The sequence below is a fragment of the Cicer arietinum genome, chromosome 4, assembly GCF_000331145.2.
Source record: "Cicer arietinum cultivar CDC Frontier isolate Library 1 chromosome 4, Cicar.CDCFrontier_v2.0, whole genome shotgun sequence".
NCBI lineage: Eukaryota > Viridiplantae > Streptophyta > Magnoliopsida > Fabales > Fabaceae > Cicer > Cicer arietinum.
This window is the reverse complement of record NC_021163.2, coordinates 17,744,694-17,763,249: the sequence shown is the minus strand read 5'-3', so window position 1 is coordinate 17,763,249 and position 18,556 is coordinate 17,744,694. Positions and strand designations below refer to the sequence as shown.

The 18,556-nt window shown below is 28.4% G+C and overlaps 4 protein-coding genes across 6 annotated transcripts; all 4 read left to right on the top strand.

Moving 5' to 3' along the window:
- Positions 1-634: 634 nt before the first annotated feature.
- LOC101493741 (phragmoplastin interacting protein 1) lies at positions 635-3,691 on the top strand. Its single transcript, XM_004497246.4, has 4 exons — positions 635-1,326; positions 1,517-1,688; positions 2,617-2,663; positions 2,756-3,691. Exons 1-4 carry the CDS (start codon positions 749-751, stop codon positions 3,339-3,341), a joined length of 1,383 nt encoding a protein of 460 aa, XP_004497303.1. The 5' UTR covers positions 635-748; the 3' UTR covers positions 3,342-3,691.
- A 152-nt stretch (positions 3,692-3,843) lies between these two features.
- On the top strand, positions 3,844-6,637 carry LOC101493418 (protein SOSEKI 5-like). 3 transcript variants are annotated; one of them, XM_012714810.3, is made up of 4 exons: positions 3,844-4,721; positions 4,796-4,865; positions 5,114-5,680; positions 6,215-6,637. In XM_012714810.3, the coding sequence occupies exons 1-3, from the start codon at positions 4,562-4,564 to the stop codon at positions 5,643-5,645; spliced, it is 762 nt and encodes a 253-aa protein (XP_012570264.1). In that variant the 5' UTR covers positions 3,844-4,561; the 3' UTR covers positions 5,646-5,680; positions 6,215-6,637. The 3 variants fall into 3 exon arrangements, with proteins under 3 accessions (XP_012570264.1, XP_027189782.1, XP_004497302.2); XM_027333981.2 differs by lacking the exon at positions 6,215-6,637 and adding an exon at positions 5,860-6,049; XM_004497245.4 differs by lacking the exon at positions 6,215-6,637 and having other exon boundaries at positions 5,114-5,834.
- Positions 6,638-12,590: 5,953 nt separating this feature from the next.
- LOC101493091 (protein ALP1-like) lies at positions 12,591-17,896 on the top strand. The gene is made up of 3 exons (XM_004497244.4): positions 12,591-13,120; positions 14,435-17,585; positions 17,661-17,896. Exons 1-2 carry the CDS (start codon positions 12,991-12,993, stop codon positions 15,478-15,480), a joined length of 1,176 nt encoding a protein of 391 aa, XP_004497301.1. The 5' UTR covers positions 12,591-12,990; the 3' UTR covers positions 15,481-17,585; positions 17,661-17,896.
- LOC105851903 (uncharacterized) lies at positions 17,508-17,896 on the top strand. Its single transcript, XM_012714814.3, has 2 exons — positions 17,508-17,585; positions 17,661-17,896. Exons 1-2 carry the CDS (start codon positions 17,508-17,510, stop codon positions 17,745-17,747), a joined length of 165 nt encoding a protein of 54 aa, XP_012570268.1. The 3' UTR covers positions 17,748-17,896.
- Positions 17,897-18,556: the final 660 nt, after the last annotated feature.

Genomic DNA, 18,556 nt, shown 5'->3' with positions numbered 1-18,556 from the left:
ATATTTTTGAAATGGCGTAAATTTATATTTTTTTCTTTCTAATATGTAAATTCGAAGTCATGTTAGAAATAATGTTGAGACCGTCCAATTTAATTTTGAGCATATAGTTTGCTAGTTGATTTCATCCTAATTATATTTATTTTAGTTGGATCGAATTAAATTGACTTGAACCACAATTCAACTATGGTTGTTTTTGTTTTACTCTTTTTTAACTATTTTATTTATCGTCCCGTTCAACGATGGTTAAACCAATAAATTATAATTTAGATATTTTTCTAGTTTTATCTTGATTTGATTTTTAAAGTATTAATTTATGTGTCTTATAGGTTCGTTCAGTTTTAACCAAATCTGTTATTTGAAACAATCGGTATTTATTGAATTGGGTAAAAAATTACATAATTAAATGACATTTTATTTCATAAAAGTTTCAATACTTGGACTAAATTATACAGTTTAAAATTTTAACACTTGAATGAATAAAATAAAAACACTTTTAGATGTACACATAAAAGCTAAAGTCACAATTTATTTGAAACGGGTTGGGTTGGTAGGTGTAAAATTAAAAGCCCATTATCCAAAACACAAATAGTTAAGCCCATAAGGCCCAAAACACTATCTCCTTCCTCCTCGCCAGTTCTAAGTTACAGTCACCTTCACACGGCGGCATCGTTTTTTATTGTTCATTAGTGTTTAGCGAAAATACTGTTGTGAGATTCTCGGCGTGTGATTTTGAAATTGTAGAGAGAGAATGGTTCTATCAAATAAGAAGCTTAAACAGAAGCTTAGAGCTGAATTAACCCTAAATCAAATCAAACCTGATTCTGATGCTCCTTCTTCTTCTTCCAACTCTCTCAAACTTCTTCTTCACTCTGAATCCCACAAACCCATTTTGTCCAAGAGAGATAAACTCCGAAAGCTTCGACCTTTGCAACAACAACCTCAACCTCTTCCTTCGCAACCATCCATTGAAGATGAAGGAACCAACAACAAGGAAACTGTGATTGAGGGTTTGGAAAAGAAGAAGGATAAAAAGAGAAAAAGGAAGGTAGAGAAACAGAATGATGATGATGATGGTGTTGATGCGGCTAATGCTAATGGGGTTGTTGTTAAGGATACCAAATTATCAAAGAAAAAGAAGATTTTGCTGAAGCAAAAGAAGAAAATGCAGAAGAAGAAGCAGAAGGAGAAGAAAAAGTTGGCCAAAACTGCAGAAGAAGAAAATCGTCAAAATCATCAAGAGGAGGAAATGCCACAAGCTACAGTGTTGAATAACACCACTACCAATACCAATACTAATATCCCTATCACTACCACTATCACTACCAGGTGATTTTATCTATTATTATTGTGGTTTTTTATTCATAGAAGAAAATTGAATATTGATATAGTTAGTTTGAAGGAAAGAAAGACTGTGTTAGTGAATTGAAACAGTGTTTCTTATTTGTTTGATATACATTGTGAGATTTGTGTCCCTGTTTTTTTATTGATTATTGTCTGTTCTGTGATGTTAATTCAGTCAAGAAAATGGTGATGTTGCAACAAAAGTTTATGTTGGAGGAATTCCTTACTATTCAACTGAGGATGACATTCAAAGTTATTTTGAAGGTTGTGGCACCATCACTGACATTCATTGCATGACTTTTCCAGACACTGGCAAATTTAAAGGGATTGCAATCATTAGTTTTAAGGTGATGACTAAAAGAGGCATTATTTTTTATCTTTCGTTAATTTCCCTTGACTTATCTCTATTATCTGCTGTTTGGTGTTATGCAATTTAAAGTCAAATCTAGAAACTCTTTTTGTGCTTCCTTATATGGGTATGGGTAGGATTGTTTGCAATATATTAGAGTCAGTATTATCGGTGGCAGGAGAGCCAAAAACCTGCCATTTAAAGCCACCATATCTGTCATCCTTTTCAAATTGGCCATGGCCACAGCGGTGGTAAAATAATTCCACCATTGCAATCCACTATGGCACTGCCATGACCGATATTTGACAACATGGATTAGAGCCCTTGTTGATTTGAAGATGCCCCTAGAATCCGTTATTAAATTATCTATCAATCTATGTTAAGCCATTAAGATTTATCAGCCGGCTATATTTGCCATGCATAATAAGTCTCCTTCGATTAATACATACATTTAGGGGCGGAAAAAGAAGGTGGACCTGCAGGTGCCATGGTCTCCCAAGTTTTATGGGTTCATTTGAGTTATACATAGTCAACTATTATATGGTCCTATGATTAGTCAATTACTAAGCAATTTTTACATTAAAAAGTAGTTAAATGTGTCTTTTGTTATCCATTTTTGTTTTTGAATGTGTCTTCCTAGTTAGTTTAGACCCAAATGTGTCTTTCATAAATCAATTTGGTCCATAAAATTACTAACAAAAGAGGGGTTTGATAACACATTTAAGAAGCCAAAATAACTCTTTAATTTTATATAAATATTAAATATTGGTCATGGCCCTCCTAAATGATGAATCCTGGCTTCGCCATTGCATATATTGATTTTAAAGTTTATTCTCACTTAGAAACAACATACAATTTCAGAAGTTGATTCTTGTTATGGAACATTTTGGTAACTTGCTGACATTTCTGCGATATTCCTCCTGCAGACTGAAGCAGCGGCCAAACGAGCATTGGCTTTTGATGGAGCTGACATGTTAGTAACTGGAAATTTTCTTTTATAGAATGATGATTCATTGTTTTCTCTCATTTCTCATGTCATGCTTATAAAATATTTAATGTTAACAGGGGAGGACTCTTTCTTAAAATCCAACCGTATAAAGCAACTCAAGCAACTCGATTTACGCCGCAAATGATGGAAGGATACAATAGAATATACGTTGGAAGTTTATCATGGGAAATAACAGAGGAAGAACTAAGGAAATTCTTTTCAAATTGCAATATAGCGTCCATACGATTTGGTATGGACAAGGAAACGGGAGAATTCCGGGGGTATGCTCACGTGGATTTCAGTGATAGCCAGTCACTGAAGACAGCACTTAAATTAGACCAAAGTGTCTTGTTTGGAAGGTCTGTCAGAATAAGCTGTGCAGTTCCTTTGAAGAAAAAACCAAATGCGGGCGAAAAACCAGATGCAGGAGAAACATCAAATGGAGGTGAAAAACTAGGTGCCGTAGAAAAACCAGTTGCGGTAGAAACACCAGCTGCGATAGAAACACCAGCTGCGGTAGAAACACTGGTTGAGGAAGTTGTGAAACCAAGTTCCTTGGGAAGTGGCAAGAGGAAGAATAGGATGTGCTACGGGTGTCGTCAGAAAGGACATAATCTTTCAGAATGCCCTAACAATCAAACAGGCGCATCTACTCCAATCTAAAGCATGTAGGAAAACAGTGTCATATTGGTAATTTAGTATTGTTTCGTCACGAAGACGGTTCGATTTTAGTTTTTTTAAAAAAAAAAAAATAGGGCAGTATCTTTAATGATCACTTTCCTTATATTTACCAATTTTTTCTCTGGATGAGAATTCATTTAGCCTTTGAGATAAGCAAGGGGATAATGAAATTCAGTAGTTTGAGGCTTTATTAATTTATTCACAAATGGTTAGACAATTTTAATGTGAATTAATAATAAAGCTTCCAAGCTTTCTTTTTGTTGTACTTGTATTTTAACTTGGTGGTTTTCCGTAAGGCTTATTGTATGGATTATTTTCCTCTTTTATGTTCATGGCTCAACTTTTTCACCACTTGGTCTCTCAAACAAATAAAAAGGACCTGTTAGCAAATATTATTTGGTTATTGTGTGGGTTATTTTCCTATTTTTTGCACCTAGTCAACTTACCTATAAAGCCACATCACTCTATAACAGGTATTTTTACACAGACCAATAGAGAAGAAGCAAAAAGAGTTCAATAGATTTTAATGTGAAAATTTGGCTGAAGTTGCTGACCCTTACCTCATAATCATTAACAAGAGTCATGGGCTATTCTTGAGTCATCACTTTTATGTACACTACAGTGAGGATTCTTGATATGACAATTCTTTTGGTCTTCACGAAAAACAAAGAAAAGAAAAGATGGAAGGCTTTACTTTTTTTGTGCACTTAATTCCTCAAACAATTTAAGTTGATTTGATGAGAGAAACTTTTCTTACCCAAAAATCACTTTAGAAGTACCCAAGAAAAATGCAGTTATTGTTTTGTCTGAATGTGTATTTTTAGATAACACAAATTTTTTGTCCGAATGTGTATTTTTAGAATTATATGTGATGGTTTAAAGTTTCACGGGATGGACTACTTTTGAGTTCAATTATACGTTAAGAAAATTATAATTTTGTCCTCACCACACTTTGGTCCGTGAGCTGAGCAGGGTACTATATAATTGATATTTATTATAAAGGTCAATATTTGACCATTAACTTGCAACTAGCTGCCTCAAACAAGAGACATTTTCCCTTGAAAATCTATGCATCACATTCCAATTGTTGGTACATGTCAAAACCTACCCCCCCTTAATTCACTTTTATATGCCAAAAATTCTACCTTAGTTCTGTATCCCAAATGTAGTATACCAAATCTGTAGTAAGGAAAGAAGTTTCCATGGAAAGGAAAAAGTTAGAAAGTGAGGCAAGTCATGTTGAGAACTCAACTGAGCTCAAAGTTCCAGTAATATACTACCTTTGTAGAAATGGTCAGCTTGAACATCCACATCTCATGCATGTTTCAATTTCTTCTCCACATGGAACACTATGTCTTAGAGGTAAATGCTATAAAAACATACTAACTCAATTTTATTTATGCTTCCACATAATTTCACTCTATTTTTCTGATCAGATGTGATAAATAGATTGAGTTTTCTCCGAGGAGAAGGAATTGCTAACATGTATTCTTGGTCTACCAAAAGGTATATGCAATTATTGGTCTTATTTTCATGATTTTAAACTACACATTTGTTAGAATATTAACCAATTGTGTCTGCGTCTTTGAATGCAAAACAGTTGTAGTTCCTTTCTCTTATGATTTAAGCTTAGCATTATAAATTACAACTTGTATTCAAATAACACAGTCCAGTTTACAGGATTACCTGTGAACCGCTTGCAACTACTAATTTTTTTCAAACAATGCTGATAATGTGATCCTTCATTCGTGCAGGCGTTACAGAAACGGGTTTGTGTGGCAAGATTTATCCGAGAATGATTTGATTTACCCGAGTAACAGCAACGAATATGTCCTCAAAGGAACACAACTCATAGAACCTTCTTCATGTTTTCGATCCTATGAAACAATATCAATGCCAAGCTCCAAAAATTCCAATGAAACAAATAGCTCTAGCATGGATGCAGACTCCCCTTCCACAATGAAGTGTTCGCGCCACGATTACAAGCTTTACAAGGCAATGACATGCAGGGAGTTCGCTGCGAAAGCAGCTGACGCTTCGACTCAGACAGAGGAAAAGGGTAGGCAAAGAATGGAAATGGAGCAAGCTGAAGGGTTAGAAGGAAATGCTACAAGAAAGTTTAGTGAGACTGAGAATGGAAGGTCTTTGTCATTGGAGTATTATGGATCAGCAGATATCAGAAACCAAAAGATAGAGAATGAACGTCCAAGTGGGAGGATGAGAGCAACAGAAGTTTTGATGCAGTTTGTTATGTGTAGAATTGGGAGTACTAGAGAGGATTTGTGACTCAGTTCTGAAATTGGTTGAAATTTAAGAATTAGGTAAGTTAGTTACTGTGATGGTATATAATTTGAGAATGATTTGTTACAATTTTTCTAGTTGCTATTACATTTATCTTGTGTCCTTTCATAAGATTGATATGCACTGAGTTTTAACTGTTTCATCTATATATTTGTTTAAGGTTAATAATATGAAGTTTTTCTGTTGGTTTGGTGGCTAGGATGGGGAACTTGGGAAGTGAAGTGATAAGAAGATCGAAAGTTCGATCTCCTTAATCGATAAAAACTACTATTAGTATTGGCCGTTGTAAAAACAAATTATGAGAAAATTTGTTTCTATAGAGTAGTTATTCAATTAATTGGTTAGAGATTTTTAAAAGATAATTTTGTAATTTTATAATTTAGAGATTATGTTTTAGAAATTTTTGAACAAAATGAGAAGTTGTTTTGTGTTTGTCTTGTAATAAAAAAAACTGTTAGAAAAATCAGTTTTAGAAATGGATTTTTTTATAGATGCTACTAAAAATAGTTTCTCATTTTAAATCATATTTTGATGTGAGTCAACCTTATATGAAGGTTAATGAGCTTCAAGAACTAGGAGCGGAAGGACCATTGACTGGATAGAATGCTAAGAAGCTAAAAGAACAATTAGAGAAACAAATTGTTAATTTTCTTAGTCTTAAGACCTCTGAAAAGATTGATCCACATTATATTAATCTTTTGGTCATAGAAATATCTTAAGACTTAATTTTAATTTTGGGATGTAATAGTCATACCTTATAATTAGGAATTATGTTGACTTGTGTGTGTGCCTAAATATTTGGTAGTTTGGACACAGTGTCATTAGTTGTGTGTAGCCTAAGTATCATGTTATTTTGTGTTAGGCTATATATGTTTTTTATTGTAATACATAGAGAGACTTTTTTAAAAGAAGAAAACACTTAGGGTGAGATTAGAGAAATGCTCTCTACCATTTCATTCCTTCTCCATATTTTCTTATTTGTGTTCTCTATTTTATTTGGTACTTTGTTTGAAAATATCACTCGATTAGATCCTTCAAATAATATGGAAACACTCAAATTCATATCATATTTAAATCATTTTTAGATTTTACTTTTAAAAAAAAAATGTAACAAATAGATGCAAAATTTGAAAAGTTATTACTTTTTAAAAAACAAATGATTATTTTTAAAAAAAAAACTGTAAAAACGCACCCTAATTATAATTAGTTATTGAATGATGCTAACGTGTTCTTAGGATACATCCTAAAGACTAAACTTCTACATTTGAAAGGGCACATCTTAGCATTTAATTTGGTAAGGGTCTAACATGAATATGTATTGAGTTTTGATCAAAACGATCCAATGTTCTAATTTATGCAGATGAGATATTATGCGCACTTGTGTTCAATTACTTAATTGTTACGGTTTTTTTTTTCTTTTAAAAAATCACTTTTTTTAAACAAATTAATAACTTTTGAAAGTTTTATTTTGTTTGTTATAGATTTAAAAAAAAATGAACACTTAAAATAATAAACTGTTTGAATGAGAAATTATTTTAAGTAGTTTCTCAAAAATAAATTATTTTTTATAATTGATTTTTTATTAAAAAAAATAATTTTTATTACGATAAACAAACACAAAAGAATATTTAATTTTTTTTAAAGAGCTCGTTTGAGATATATTCTAAAAAAGTTGTTTTTGGTATTTCATAATTTAGATATTTTTTAGAATATATTCTAAAAAAATTGTTTTTGGTATTTCATAATTTAGATATCTTTTAAAGATTTTTAAGAAATTAAAATTTATTTTAGTTAGTCTATTATAATCACTTTTTTTAAATCAATTATAAAAGAATTGATTTTTTTGAAAATTTACCAAAAACAATTTCTAAAAAAATTGACTTTTAGATTTTCATTTTGTTCAAAACGGTAAGAAATAGCAAACTTTCAAATCTGCTTATTTTTTAAAAAATTATTATTATTTTACTAAGAATGTTATAAGGATTATTAAATATCAAAATTGGTTTTTTTTAAATCCCAGGTTAGGAAAAATAGACATGATACACTTATTTTATTCTACTCTAATAATCTTTTGTTTGATGCACCAATCTGATATGACATAGTAATCAAATTTTTTAAAGCGCTATTTCTTAGTCCTTATTTGAAGGTAGGTTAAAATAATATGTTCTAACTTGATATAAGTTAATAAATATTTTTTCATTTTTGCCTTTTCCTATTAGATCCTCCTTCTCCACCGCTCCTCTCCATCTTAGCCCTCTCTCAATATACCGATTTGTTTTCTCTCTATGTTTTACTCTTTTCATATTTGTTTTAATTTCCTTTGGTTTTTTAATTGTGTTGATGAAATAATTTTTTTGATTTCATCTAATTTTATGATTGATTTTATGATTGTTTACTTTTGGTTAATTTTCTCTTTTTATATTTATATGGATGTTTTTTTGTTGTTTTTTTTATTTATTTATTTTAGTTTACAATACGATTGTTTTTTAATTGTATTGTATACTAAAAAGTTGAAAAATAAATTTTGATTTAGAAGATTTCTGAATAATCCGTACCAAACTAATATGTAACAAACTAATTAGAGAATTAATAGAGACTGAACATCAATAGGGGAGAGGTAGTATACTTTCATCTTTAGTTACTTACAAACTCAGCCAATAGCCTATGCAGAGTACAACAGAGGGCTTCAAAATATTAAATATATATTGACTCTCTTTGCTTAAGATTTTAAAAAAAAGTAATATTAACTTTATAATTTTTATAAAAACTTATTTAAGATAGTAGAAGTTATTTTAATTTTATTTGATATTGATTAAGAAAAATATTTTGATATTTAATAATTTAAATAGTTATTATTAAAGATTTTAACATGATAAAAAATTACATTTTTTAAAAATATTATTTAAAAATAATTTTTATGAAAATCTTCTTAAAATAATTTTTTATTTTAATCATTTTTTTAAATTTTATGTTCTAAAAATATTTGTCACAAATATTTAGAATGATATTCTTAACATAAATTATTTAAATAAATTTTTCATTTAAAGTTTTATTTTTTTAAAATATTATAAATAAATAAATAAATAAAAAAGAAAGATATGTTGCAGTGGTCGAGTGGCATAATCTTAAACACACAAATACATTATTAACATTCAAAAATTATTAGATTAATTGCAATGGTCTTTTTGCATAAGTTTAATTTTAGTTAGGTCAAATTAAAATTGATAAGAATATCACTTTCAAATTTTGATGTTCTATTTATTAGGTTCAATTTTTCAAATTATAATATAATCTCCAAAGTATTCAACATTGCAAATGATCCTTTTGCATAATTTTAAATTTAATTGCTTCAAATTAAATTTGATAAGCATATTGTGGATTTTTTTTGTATATCCCGTTAAAAAAAAATATATCAAATTGTCACAAAAAAATAATAACAAACATGTTAACTTTGGTATTTAATTTAATTTAATTATTAAAATTTTATATTTATTTAAATATTTTTACTATTATTTTTTAATTATATTAACAATATTTTATTATTATTATTTTTTATTTAGATCGGAATAAAAAACATGAGAGAGTTGTTAAAATAATATATTGTTATTTTATCGGCAAAATATTAAATGACACGTTATTTATTTTAGCATATTTAGTCAACTGTTTCATGTATTTTTTTCTTTTAATTTAATATATTTTATTTTATTTTATTAATAGTATTTTTATTTTTTAAATAAATTAAAAATAATTAAAATATTTTTAAAAAATCAAAATACTATTAATTAAATAAAATAAAATACATTAAATTGAGATAAAAAAATATGGTTAAATAGATATGTCAAAATAAACGACGTGTTATATTATAACAATTTCTTTATATATATATTTTTTTAATATAATAAATAAAAATAATAATAATAATAATAAAATTTAAATTTGATGTATTTTTTTTCTTCAATTTGTGGTATTTTTTCTTTAATTTAATGTATTTTATTTGTTCAATTTAATTAATTTTATTTTATTAATATAATTTACTTTATCATTATTATTATTAATATAATTTTATTATTTTAATTTATTAATAATATTTTGTTTTTAAAAAATTATAATTATTTTTATTTTATTAAATAAATAATTTTGTAATTTCAAAAATATGAAGAATTTTTTTTACCCCTAGTACATAGTCACATTCATAGGTCGGAAATACCTTCTATTGAATTTAAAAAAATAAAAATCTTTAAAATGTCGTTGGTCGGAAATGCGATGATATAATAGTGCTAAAAAGCAAAATAATTTAATATTATTTTTTAGTATGCAGCAATTTAGTATGTTTTAAAAAAAATGAATTTGCAAAAGAAAAATTGCATATTATTTTCAAATTTTAATATTTCTATTTATTAGGAATTCAAATTTTAATATTATAATACAATGGTTTATCTTATTAGCATTTTCTTCTTTGAATTTTCTTATTAAGCATTTCCGTCTTTGAATTTTTATTTAGCACCTAGACTTGGAAAATGGAGTATCGGTGTTAGTATTGCTCAAGAGTGATGGAATGTGATGTGGATGTTTTGCGTTGATTAAAGTGTATTAATTCAAAAGTGATTTCTGATTTCCAAAAGAGAAATCTAATTACCAAATTATCTACAACTGATCTTATGATGCAGTTGACTATAAATAATTAGATTAAGAGATAATAAATAATCATTTTGTAAAAAAAGAGATAAATAACTTTATTTTAATTAATATTCTTCAATTCATTAAACAAATTTTAGATAATCAAATCCATAAAAATGTTATTTAATCTTTGTTAATGTTGTTCATTATTATTTATAACAGCTATTACTTTTTTTATTTGATGGTTGTTCATTCAACCTCTTATATTGATTATTTCTTTTAAAATAAATTATTGAATTTTAATATCTGTTAACACTATCAAATCATAATCTTTAATAGTACATTTAAGGGCAAGTAAACAAACACATGAAGCGGATCAACAAATAACTTTTTTATTATATTGTCGATACAAATACTAAATTACTTATATCATATTCTATTTAAATAAAATATTTTTTTCTCACTAAAATCACTTTATTTTAATCTATTTTAAATGGCCAACAATTAGTGGTCTAGTTCAATATAACTAAAGAAATTGCTAAGTGTATCCCAACAATCTTTTGAGTACACAAACATTTTGTAAAAGATCCTAAAAAAAATATGCACTAACAGCAAAAGATGGTTATTGTAATAACTATAGTTGAATTTAAAGAAAAAAAAATGAACTCTTACAACTTAATAAAATTAAATTTGATCTCGTAATATTCCATGTACCTCGAATAACATTAACTCCGATAGAAAGAATTTGTAAAAAATAATAACAAAAAATTACATAAATAAAAGTGTATACATACACGTTTATGTTAATAATTTTTTTCCATTGAAAAAAGCATTTCAATTAGAATTAAAAAAAAAAATAATATTTCAATAATCTTTAACCGGACATAAAGCTTGATAGAATAAAAACATGTTTGATTTGATTGACATCCTTAATCTTAAGAGGATTTTAACCAAATATTTCAAGAGACTATTTTTCTCACCTCTTACATGAGTACATGTGTGTATATATTCAAAAGAACTAATTAAAATTAATCAACATTTTAAAAATTAAAAAAGATGGATGCAACGAAGTTTATTCCAATAATCTGTATTTCCAACTAATTTAGATTAGGTATAACTTCATATCCCTTAATTTTAAACATTTAAAAGAAAGAAAAAGAGTGTCACTAACCATTATACCACGTGTAATGCTTTTTTACGCTTTTATTCGATCAAATCACACATGAAGTCTCTTTACTACGTGGATTTGTAAAATATTTATACAAACATTTACCTAAATTAATTAGACGGAATATCTCAAAAATCTTTATCTTTATTTTAATTCAAGAGATAATGTTGCTCTAAAAATGAATATTATTTTATCTAAACGTGAATGATATAAAAGTGTATATTAAATTCTACCAAAAAAAAATAGACAAAAAAAAGTGTATATTAAGATGTTGTCTATAGTTTTTTTTTTTTATAAAGTTACAAAATATGTATTAAGATTCACACGAAATATAAAAATAATATCTTGAAATTTTTAGTAGAAAAAATTTCTTCAAACTTGTATATTAAATTATTCAATTAGATAATTATTAGATTGTAAAAATTAAATATTCAATACAATAAAAAACCTCTTTTAACCATATTTGATCTGCTCAAATTTAGAATATTAATCAATTTGTCCAAACTAAATCTTTTACTTATTTTTTAATTTTTATTGAATGACTTTTTATCTCTTTTTTTTATGATTAAAAATTTAATTCAATGTTCAATACCACCAACTATATAACCATAAGTGCCAACTATACATCCATATGTGCCAGACCCACTACTAGTAATGATTTTTTGATTAGTCCAAAATATATCTAAGAGTTTAATTTTTCATTTAAAAGAATTTACACTACCGCGGTACCACAATTAATCATATGAAATTTTATTTACATACAGTATTAATATTGAAAATTAATCATATTAAATTATTAATAATATTTAATTTTTTGTATAATTATTTAAAATATACTTGTATAATTTATTATAATTTGTTGACTGTATGAAATTTTACACATAGTCAATGTATAAAAATTGAACTTTTTTAATAAAAAAAATTATAATTAAACTTTAAAAATAATTATTATGAAAAGTAATTATCATAAAAGGGAAATATTTTTATATATATTTAGAGAAAATAGAATATATACTCTAAATGTAAACTAATTTTACAGATGAATTAGAAGTATATGAATGTATTTTTTTGTAATTGACATAACGTAATCTTGTATATTTATTGCAAAGTGAGTTTGATATTTTGTTATAAAAAAGTAATTTGAGAGACCATAAACGAAGAAGTCATGAATTGGTTGTTAATGTCTATTCCATTCCATTGTACGACACAAACTGGTGTCGTTGAACATTGCTTCTTTCAGTAATTCTTATTCTTAAATATTATTCATCATCTTTTTTTCTTTCGATTCTCTTCACAAATACACACATATTTTACTCCCCGCGTTACTCACTTTTTCATACACTCGTCATATATGCTTTTTTTACTTCCTTCTAATTTTTCATATTATTTATTCTTCAAATTCACACACGCGATATCACTTTTAATTTATCTTTCTTGGAGTTAAATTCTGGTTCTTGATTAATAGGTTTTCATCGTTAAACACCCTTTTTCGTATTTTCTATTATTTTTTTCATAAGAAAACTTTGAATAGTGTATTGTGGATTAATGGGTTCCATTAGAGGGGTGAAGAAGAGGAAGAAGAATGATAACAAAGATGATTTCATTGCAACACCATTGTATTCTCAACTTCATCACCCCTTTGATTGGTGGTATCACTTTTCCAAGAGAATCACAGGTATATCATATTTCCCTTATTATATAATAATAAATTTTGAATTTTTATTATATTTTGCTTTATTTGACTTTTCACATTCATGTTGTTCTTATATTTTAATAAATTTTGTTTAGTTACTCTGTTAAGAATGTAATCTCATTTTTTTGACCTAAATGTGAATCTATTGCTTAGGTTATTTATTTTTTTACTTTTGAATTATTGTAGACTTTTTTGTGATTTTGTTCAATTACTCATATTTTGATTCACTTGTTTTCCTTTACTTTTTATTATTTTGAATCTTATCGGTCCCAATTGTGAAGGCTTTTGTTGTGAATTGTGATCATGCTTCAGCTTCTCTTTGTTCAATTTGTTTAGTACATTGGTGTGATCCTACTTACAACATCAACATTATCTTCATTACCTTTTTAAATTGTAACAATTTTTACTCACTTTAGTGTACATAGCATTTTGGGCATCTTATGTACATAGCTATGTGTTTTGACTTTCATATCCTTTGTTTCAATCCCATCTCTAATGACTTTCTTCCCTGTAATCGGGAGTTTTTGTATTTTCCGAATTTGCACTTTTAGCAGTCACAATTTACAAAATCATCTTTATGCTGACAAGTGGCAGCTACTAAATACAAGAGCAGTAAGATTACTTAAGTGAAGTTTCTTGATTCATAATTTACAAGCTGTGGTAAACATGTATAAGATTTTTCCGTGCAAATCGCTGAGTAGATTGAAAATAGAAGTGTATGTGCTTAGGATATTTTGTTGAAGTACTTGGAGAAAATCAATATCCTTCTACCTAACATAATAGATGGGAATAAATGTTAGAACGATATAATCAATACAATTAAAAATGCATTCTTATGAGTTGAAAACTTTATACTCTGGTTGACAACTGAAGAGATTTGAAAGAAGAATGAAATCATAGGTGAGAACCCTATTCCAAATTTATCAGTTAAACCCCTTCAATCAATTCATTAACATGCCGATTTCTCAATCAAAATTATTTCGGAAACGAGCTGCTAGGTGTTCACAGTCAGTGATGTTTGTGCTTTTGTGACTTTTAAGTAGTTTGCGTAACAAACTAAAAGAATTTTACTAACATGTCATCTAAAGTTTTAAGAAACTGGTTTTTAGATAAACCATCTATTTACGAAGAATTTGCATTCATAATGTGTAGAAGATCATGTCTGTCGTTGCGCAGCATGTGGCTTGCGAACTGCCTTCATAAGATGCTACATGGTGCAATATACTTATTCAATATGTTTATTATTGTAAAATCTTACTGTTGGTCTGACTTACTCATGCTTTAATTTTGCTTTAGGACCCTTAGCTAGATCTAAAGATATAGAGAAATTTGAATCAGTTTTCAAGATCTCAAGAAAGACATTCAACTATATATGTTCTCTCGTGGAAAAAGATATGCTGGCTAGATCCTCAAATTGTGTTGATTTAAATGGCAAACGTTTATCTTTAAATGACCAAGTAGCCATTGCTCTTAGAAGGCTTAGCTCTGGCGAGTCATTGTCAACCATCGGTGACTCGTTTCGGATGAACCAGTCAACTGTTTCCCAGATAACATGGCGGTTTGTGGAAGTAATGGAAGAGAGAGGTCTCTGCCATCTTAGTTGGCCTTCAACTGAAACGGAAATGGAAAAGATAAAGTCCAAGTTCGAGAACATACGAGGCCTTCCTAACTGTTGCGGCACAGTGGACATCACACACATAATGATGACTTTGCCCACGGTAGACCCCGAGAGTAGTGTATGGCTTGATCGTGAGAAGAATTGCAGCATGGTTTTGCAAGCCATTGTGGATTCGGATCTGAGATTCCGTGACATAGTTACTGGATGGCCTGGAAGTGTGAGTGATGACCATGTGCTTCGAAGCTCGACTTTTTTCAAACTTACTGAAGAAGGGAAGAGGCTAAACTGGGGTAAGAAAATACTTCCAAACGGAACAATGTTGAGAGAATATATAGTCGGGGACACAGGATTCCCGCTTTTGCCATGGCTTGTTACTCCTTATGAAGGTGAAGGCCTCTCTAATGTTCAGGTTGAGTTTAACAAAAGGGTTGCTGCAACCCAAATGGTGGCCAAGAGAGCATTGGCTAGGCTGAAGGAGATGTGGAAGATAATTGGAGGAGTCATGTGGAAGCCTGATAAGCACAAGTTACCAAGAATTATTCTTGTTTGCTGCATATTACATAATATAGTTATTCATCTGGAGGATGACGTGCAGGATGATATGCCATTGTGCTGCCACCATGATTCAGGATATCAAAATCAAACTTGCGAGTATGCCGACAATACTGCCTACACTGTGAGAGATAAGCTTTCTCTTTACTTGTCAGGCAAACTGTCAACTTGATAGATCATTTCTTCTTATTGTTACAATTAAATAGGAGTCATGTTCAAATGGATTTTTACTCCTATCTTCATGTTGGTCACAACTAACTTTGACACAAATAAATATATGATAAATTATTTTTGGTTGAGTTCAATGCATGTAGCTGATGCTACTTGGTGGAAAAAAGCTTTGTTTTGTGCTGCTGTTATTGCTATATCTGCATCTGCTATGCCTCATTGTTAGCTCAAGGAGCAAGACATAAATTTAGCTTCTCGTTGTATAATTTACATGCTTGCTAGTTATTTATGTCTTTGATTACTCTTCATTATTTTGTTTAGGTTAGAAAGTTGAACCAGTTCGAGGAGAGAAAATTAGGGGCATGTTTAATTAAAAATAATAAATATAATTTATAACTGGAATGCTACTTGAAATAGGATATGGAAGAAAAAAACAATTCATAGTTAGGAAGATAATCTTATTTATTAAACATCTCTATTATGGTCAAACAAATTTACAAACTAGTCAAAATATAAGCTATCTAAAAGTCTTGCCAAGCATAGTCAATATATACATGTTTATAAGAAGTGGAAAGAACATAAAAGAAAACAATAAAAACATGATATGATCATCTAAAAAAAGTTACTATTACATACATATTGCTAGCTTCAAGGGTAACTTTGAGTACTTAAGTCACTCATATATTTAATGCATTAAGATTTTGGGTTGAAATATGTTGTTAAAGTCTTTTATAGTCCATATAAAAGAGGTGATTCATATATCATCGGACTTCTGTACTCTCCAACACATATTAGTTTAGAGAAAATTGAATTTCATTAGCCCACACTTTGACCAATATTCCATTGAAAATTTTAATTTTATCCCTTTCATTTTCATCTTTTTTCATTGAAATTTTTTGACCCTATTTATTTTCCGTTAATTTTGGACCTATTTTTTTACCTCACACTAATAAGAAATTTTTTATAAACAATTTTATTTTTTAAAAATTCGGTTTAGAAATTAACATACCAAAAATTTGAAATTTTCGGCATGTAAAAGTAAGAGAATTTTTTTACAGACAAGATGAAATTTGTTGTACGTAAAAAAATTGAGAAAAAAATTTGCATATCGGAAACAAAATTTATAGTATATAAAACAAAGTGAGAAAAAAAATTCATAATTTTTTTGTATGTAAAAAGAATTGAGAAAAAAAATTTCATATTGAAAATTTTGAAAACTGAATTTATCATATGCAAAAAACAAATTGTGAAAAAATTTTACATGCCAAAAATTTTAAAAATAAATTTTCTTTTTTGAAATTTTTTGGTATGTAAAAAAATTGAATTTTTTTTTTATATACTTGAAATTTCAAAAAACATATACGTGAAATAAAAAGAAATACTGATTTTGTTCAAAATTTTGTACTTTCTACAAAGATACTTTTGAAAATTCATTAAAATAAATAGTAAAATATAGGGGTAAGAGTTAACACGTCAGAGTATGATATCCAATTCTCTGGATTAAACTATCATGAGTATTGATAGTCCTATAAAACCTCTTAAAATTGTCATTAGTTTTTCTTATAGTTTTGTTCATTTTCCTATACAGGTATTTTTGTCTTTTATTTGTAAATTATATACCCATATATAGAATATTTGATAACACTAGATAAGAACATCAAAATAAATGAAAAAAGACAGAGTTAAAGTGTATAAAAATGAAGGGGGAAAAAGAGTTGTTGAGTTTATCTATGAGTAAATAGAATATAGGTGTAGTGACAGTAACACACACCTAACATTCACACCTCACATTTTTTTTTTTCTTTTAAAGATAAATATGGTTACAATGTGGAGGTATGTTTGTTGGAAGTGGGGTATAACTATAAAAAAAATTGGATCTAATTTGATGGGTTTTAAGCGAGAGTATTATTGGGCCTGTAGAAAAGCCCAATCCAGTTGGAAGCAAGTTCGTATGGAAGAGAGTGCGTGGCGTGCATTGTTATTGTTGTTGTGGATCGAGTGGAGTGAAGTGTGAGAATTAAAGAAAAGAAAATGGAATTGAAAAAAGTGATGAAAGACAAGAAATTCTGGTTTGCATCTTTCCTTATCACCTGGGCAGCTGCTCTCCAGGTAAATTGTAAACCCTAATTAATCTATTTTCCCTTTTCCATGAATGAATCTCTTGATTGATTGATTGATTTTCAGGGACACATGATGTGGTTACAGCGCCAAGATTCCTTCAAGCAAAAGTTCCCTGACCTTGATCCTTCCGAAACCACCAATCATAATTGATTTCTATTCAATTCTATCTTTCTATCATTTCATTTCATATTTGTATATTCACAACTTCATTCATGCTCTGCGCTTATTATATATTATGTACTGTAATTCTTGTTTTCACTTCTCTCTTAATAATAAGTTATTATGATTCGCATTTTTCATTCTTATTTTCGCTCATGTCTATTTTGACTACATCCCCTTGATTCATTAGTTTAGTGCTAAGTCACACAACACATCACAATTTGTTTCATACTTCACTTCTCATGTTATACTACACCCTTTCAATGTCTTTTGTCTTCCCTAAACAAGAGTACTGATGAAATAGAGTTTATCTTTTATTCTTGTTACATCTCTTTAGGCACATAGACAGAGACAAATGAACCATGAATCTCATTGATTAGCATTTGAAGCAGTGATATTAAGTTGATATTTGTAGGTCATCCCAATTGCATTTAATATTTATAGATTGGTAGGGTGGATTGAACCCAAAATTTAGTGTGATACATTCAATTGCTCAACAAATTCAATTTTTTTTTAAGTCATCATTATTATTAGGCTCGATTGTTTTTTTATTTGTGTATATAACTTCTAACTTCATAAAATTAGAAAATTTTGATTGTGGTAACTTCATTTGTGGCGGAAAATGTAATTTCTCCTAATAGCTTTGAAAATTGCTTATGTGTTGAAGACAAAAACCATGACACTATTGCAGAAAGCTGAGTCCAGAGAGTTGTAAAAGTGGGAAAATGATGAGACATAAACAGTGATATTCAATATTTTTTTGGGTAAATTCTTTTCGGATTTTGCACAATTTTTTTAGT

Excerpts from the sequence above, each read along its gene's own strand:
- LOC101493741 (XM_004497246.4), top strand. The coding sequence starts at position 749 with ATGGTTCTATCAAATAAGAAGCTTAAACAGAAGCTTAGAGCTGAATTA. Across the intron at positions 1,327-1,516 it reads ACTACCACTATCACTACCAG|TCAAGAAAATGGTGATGTTG; the intron begins GTGATTTTATCT and ends ATGTTAATTCAG. Across the intron at positions 1,689-2,616 it reads TTGCAATCATTAGTTTTAAG|ACTGAAGCAGCGGCCAAACG; the intron begins GTGATGACTAAA and ends TTCCTCCTGCAG.
- LOC101493418 (XM_012714810.3), top strand. The coding sequence starts at position 4,562 with ATGGAAAGGAAAAAGTTAGAAAGTGAGGCAAGTCATGTTGAGAACTCA. Across the intron at positions 4,722-4,795 it reads TGGAACACTATGTCTTAGAG|ATGTGATAAATAGATTGAGT; the intron begins GTAAATGCTATA and ends TTTTCTGATCAG. Across the intron at positions 4,866-5,113 it reads TATTCTTGGTCTACCAAAAG|GCGTTACAGAAACGGGTTTG; the intron begins GTATATGCAATT and ends TCATTCGTGCAG.
- LOC101493091 (XM_004497244.4), top strand. The coding sequence starts at position 12,991 with ATGGGTTCCATTAGAGGGGTGAAGAAGAGGAAGAAGAATGATAACAAA. Across the intron at positions 13,121-14,434 it reads CTTTTCCAAGAGAATCACAG|GACCCTTAGCTAGATCTAAA; the intron begins GTATATCATATT and ends ATTTTGCTTTAG.
- LOC105851903 (XM_012714814.3), top strand. The coding sequence starts at position 17,508 with ATGGAATTGAAAAAAGTGATGAAAGACAAGAAATTCTGGTTTGCATCT. Across the intron at positions 17,586-17,660 it reads CCTGGGCAGCTGCTCTCCAG|GGACACATGATGTGGTTACA; the intron begins GTAAATTGTAAA and ends ATTGATTTTCAG.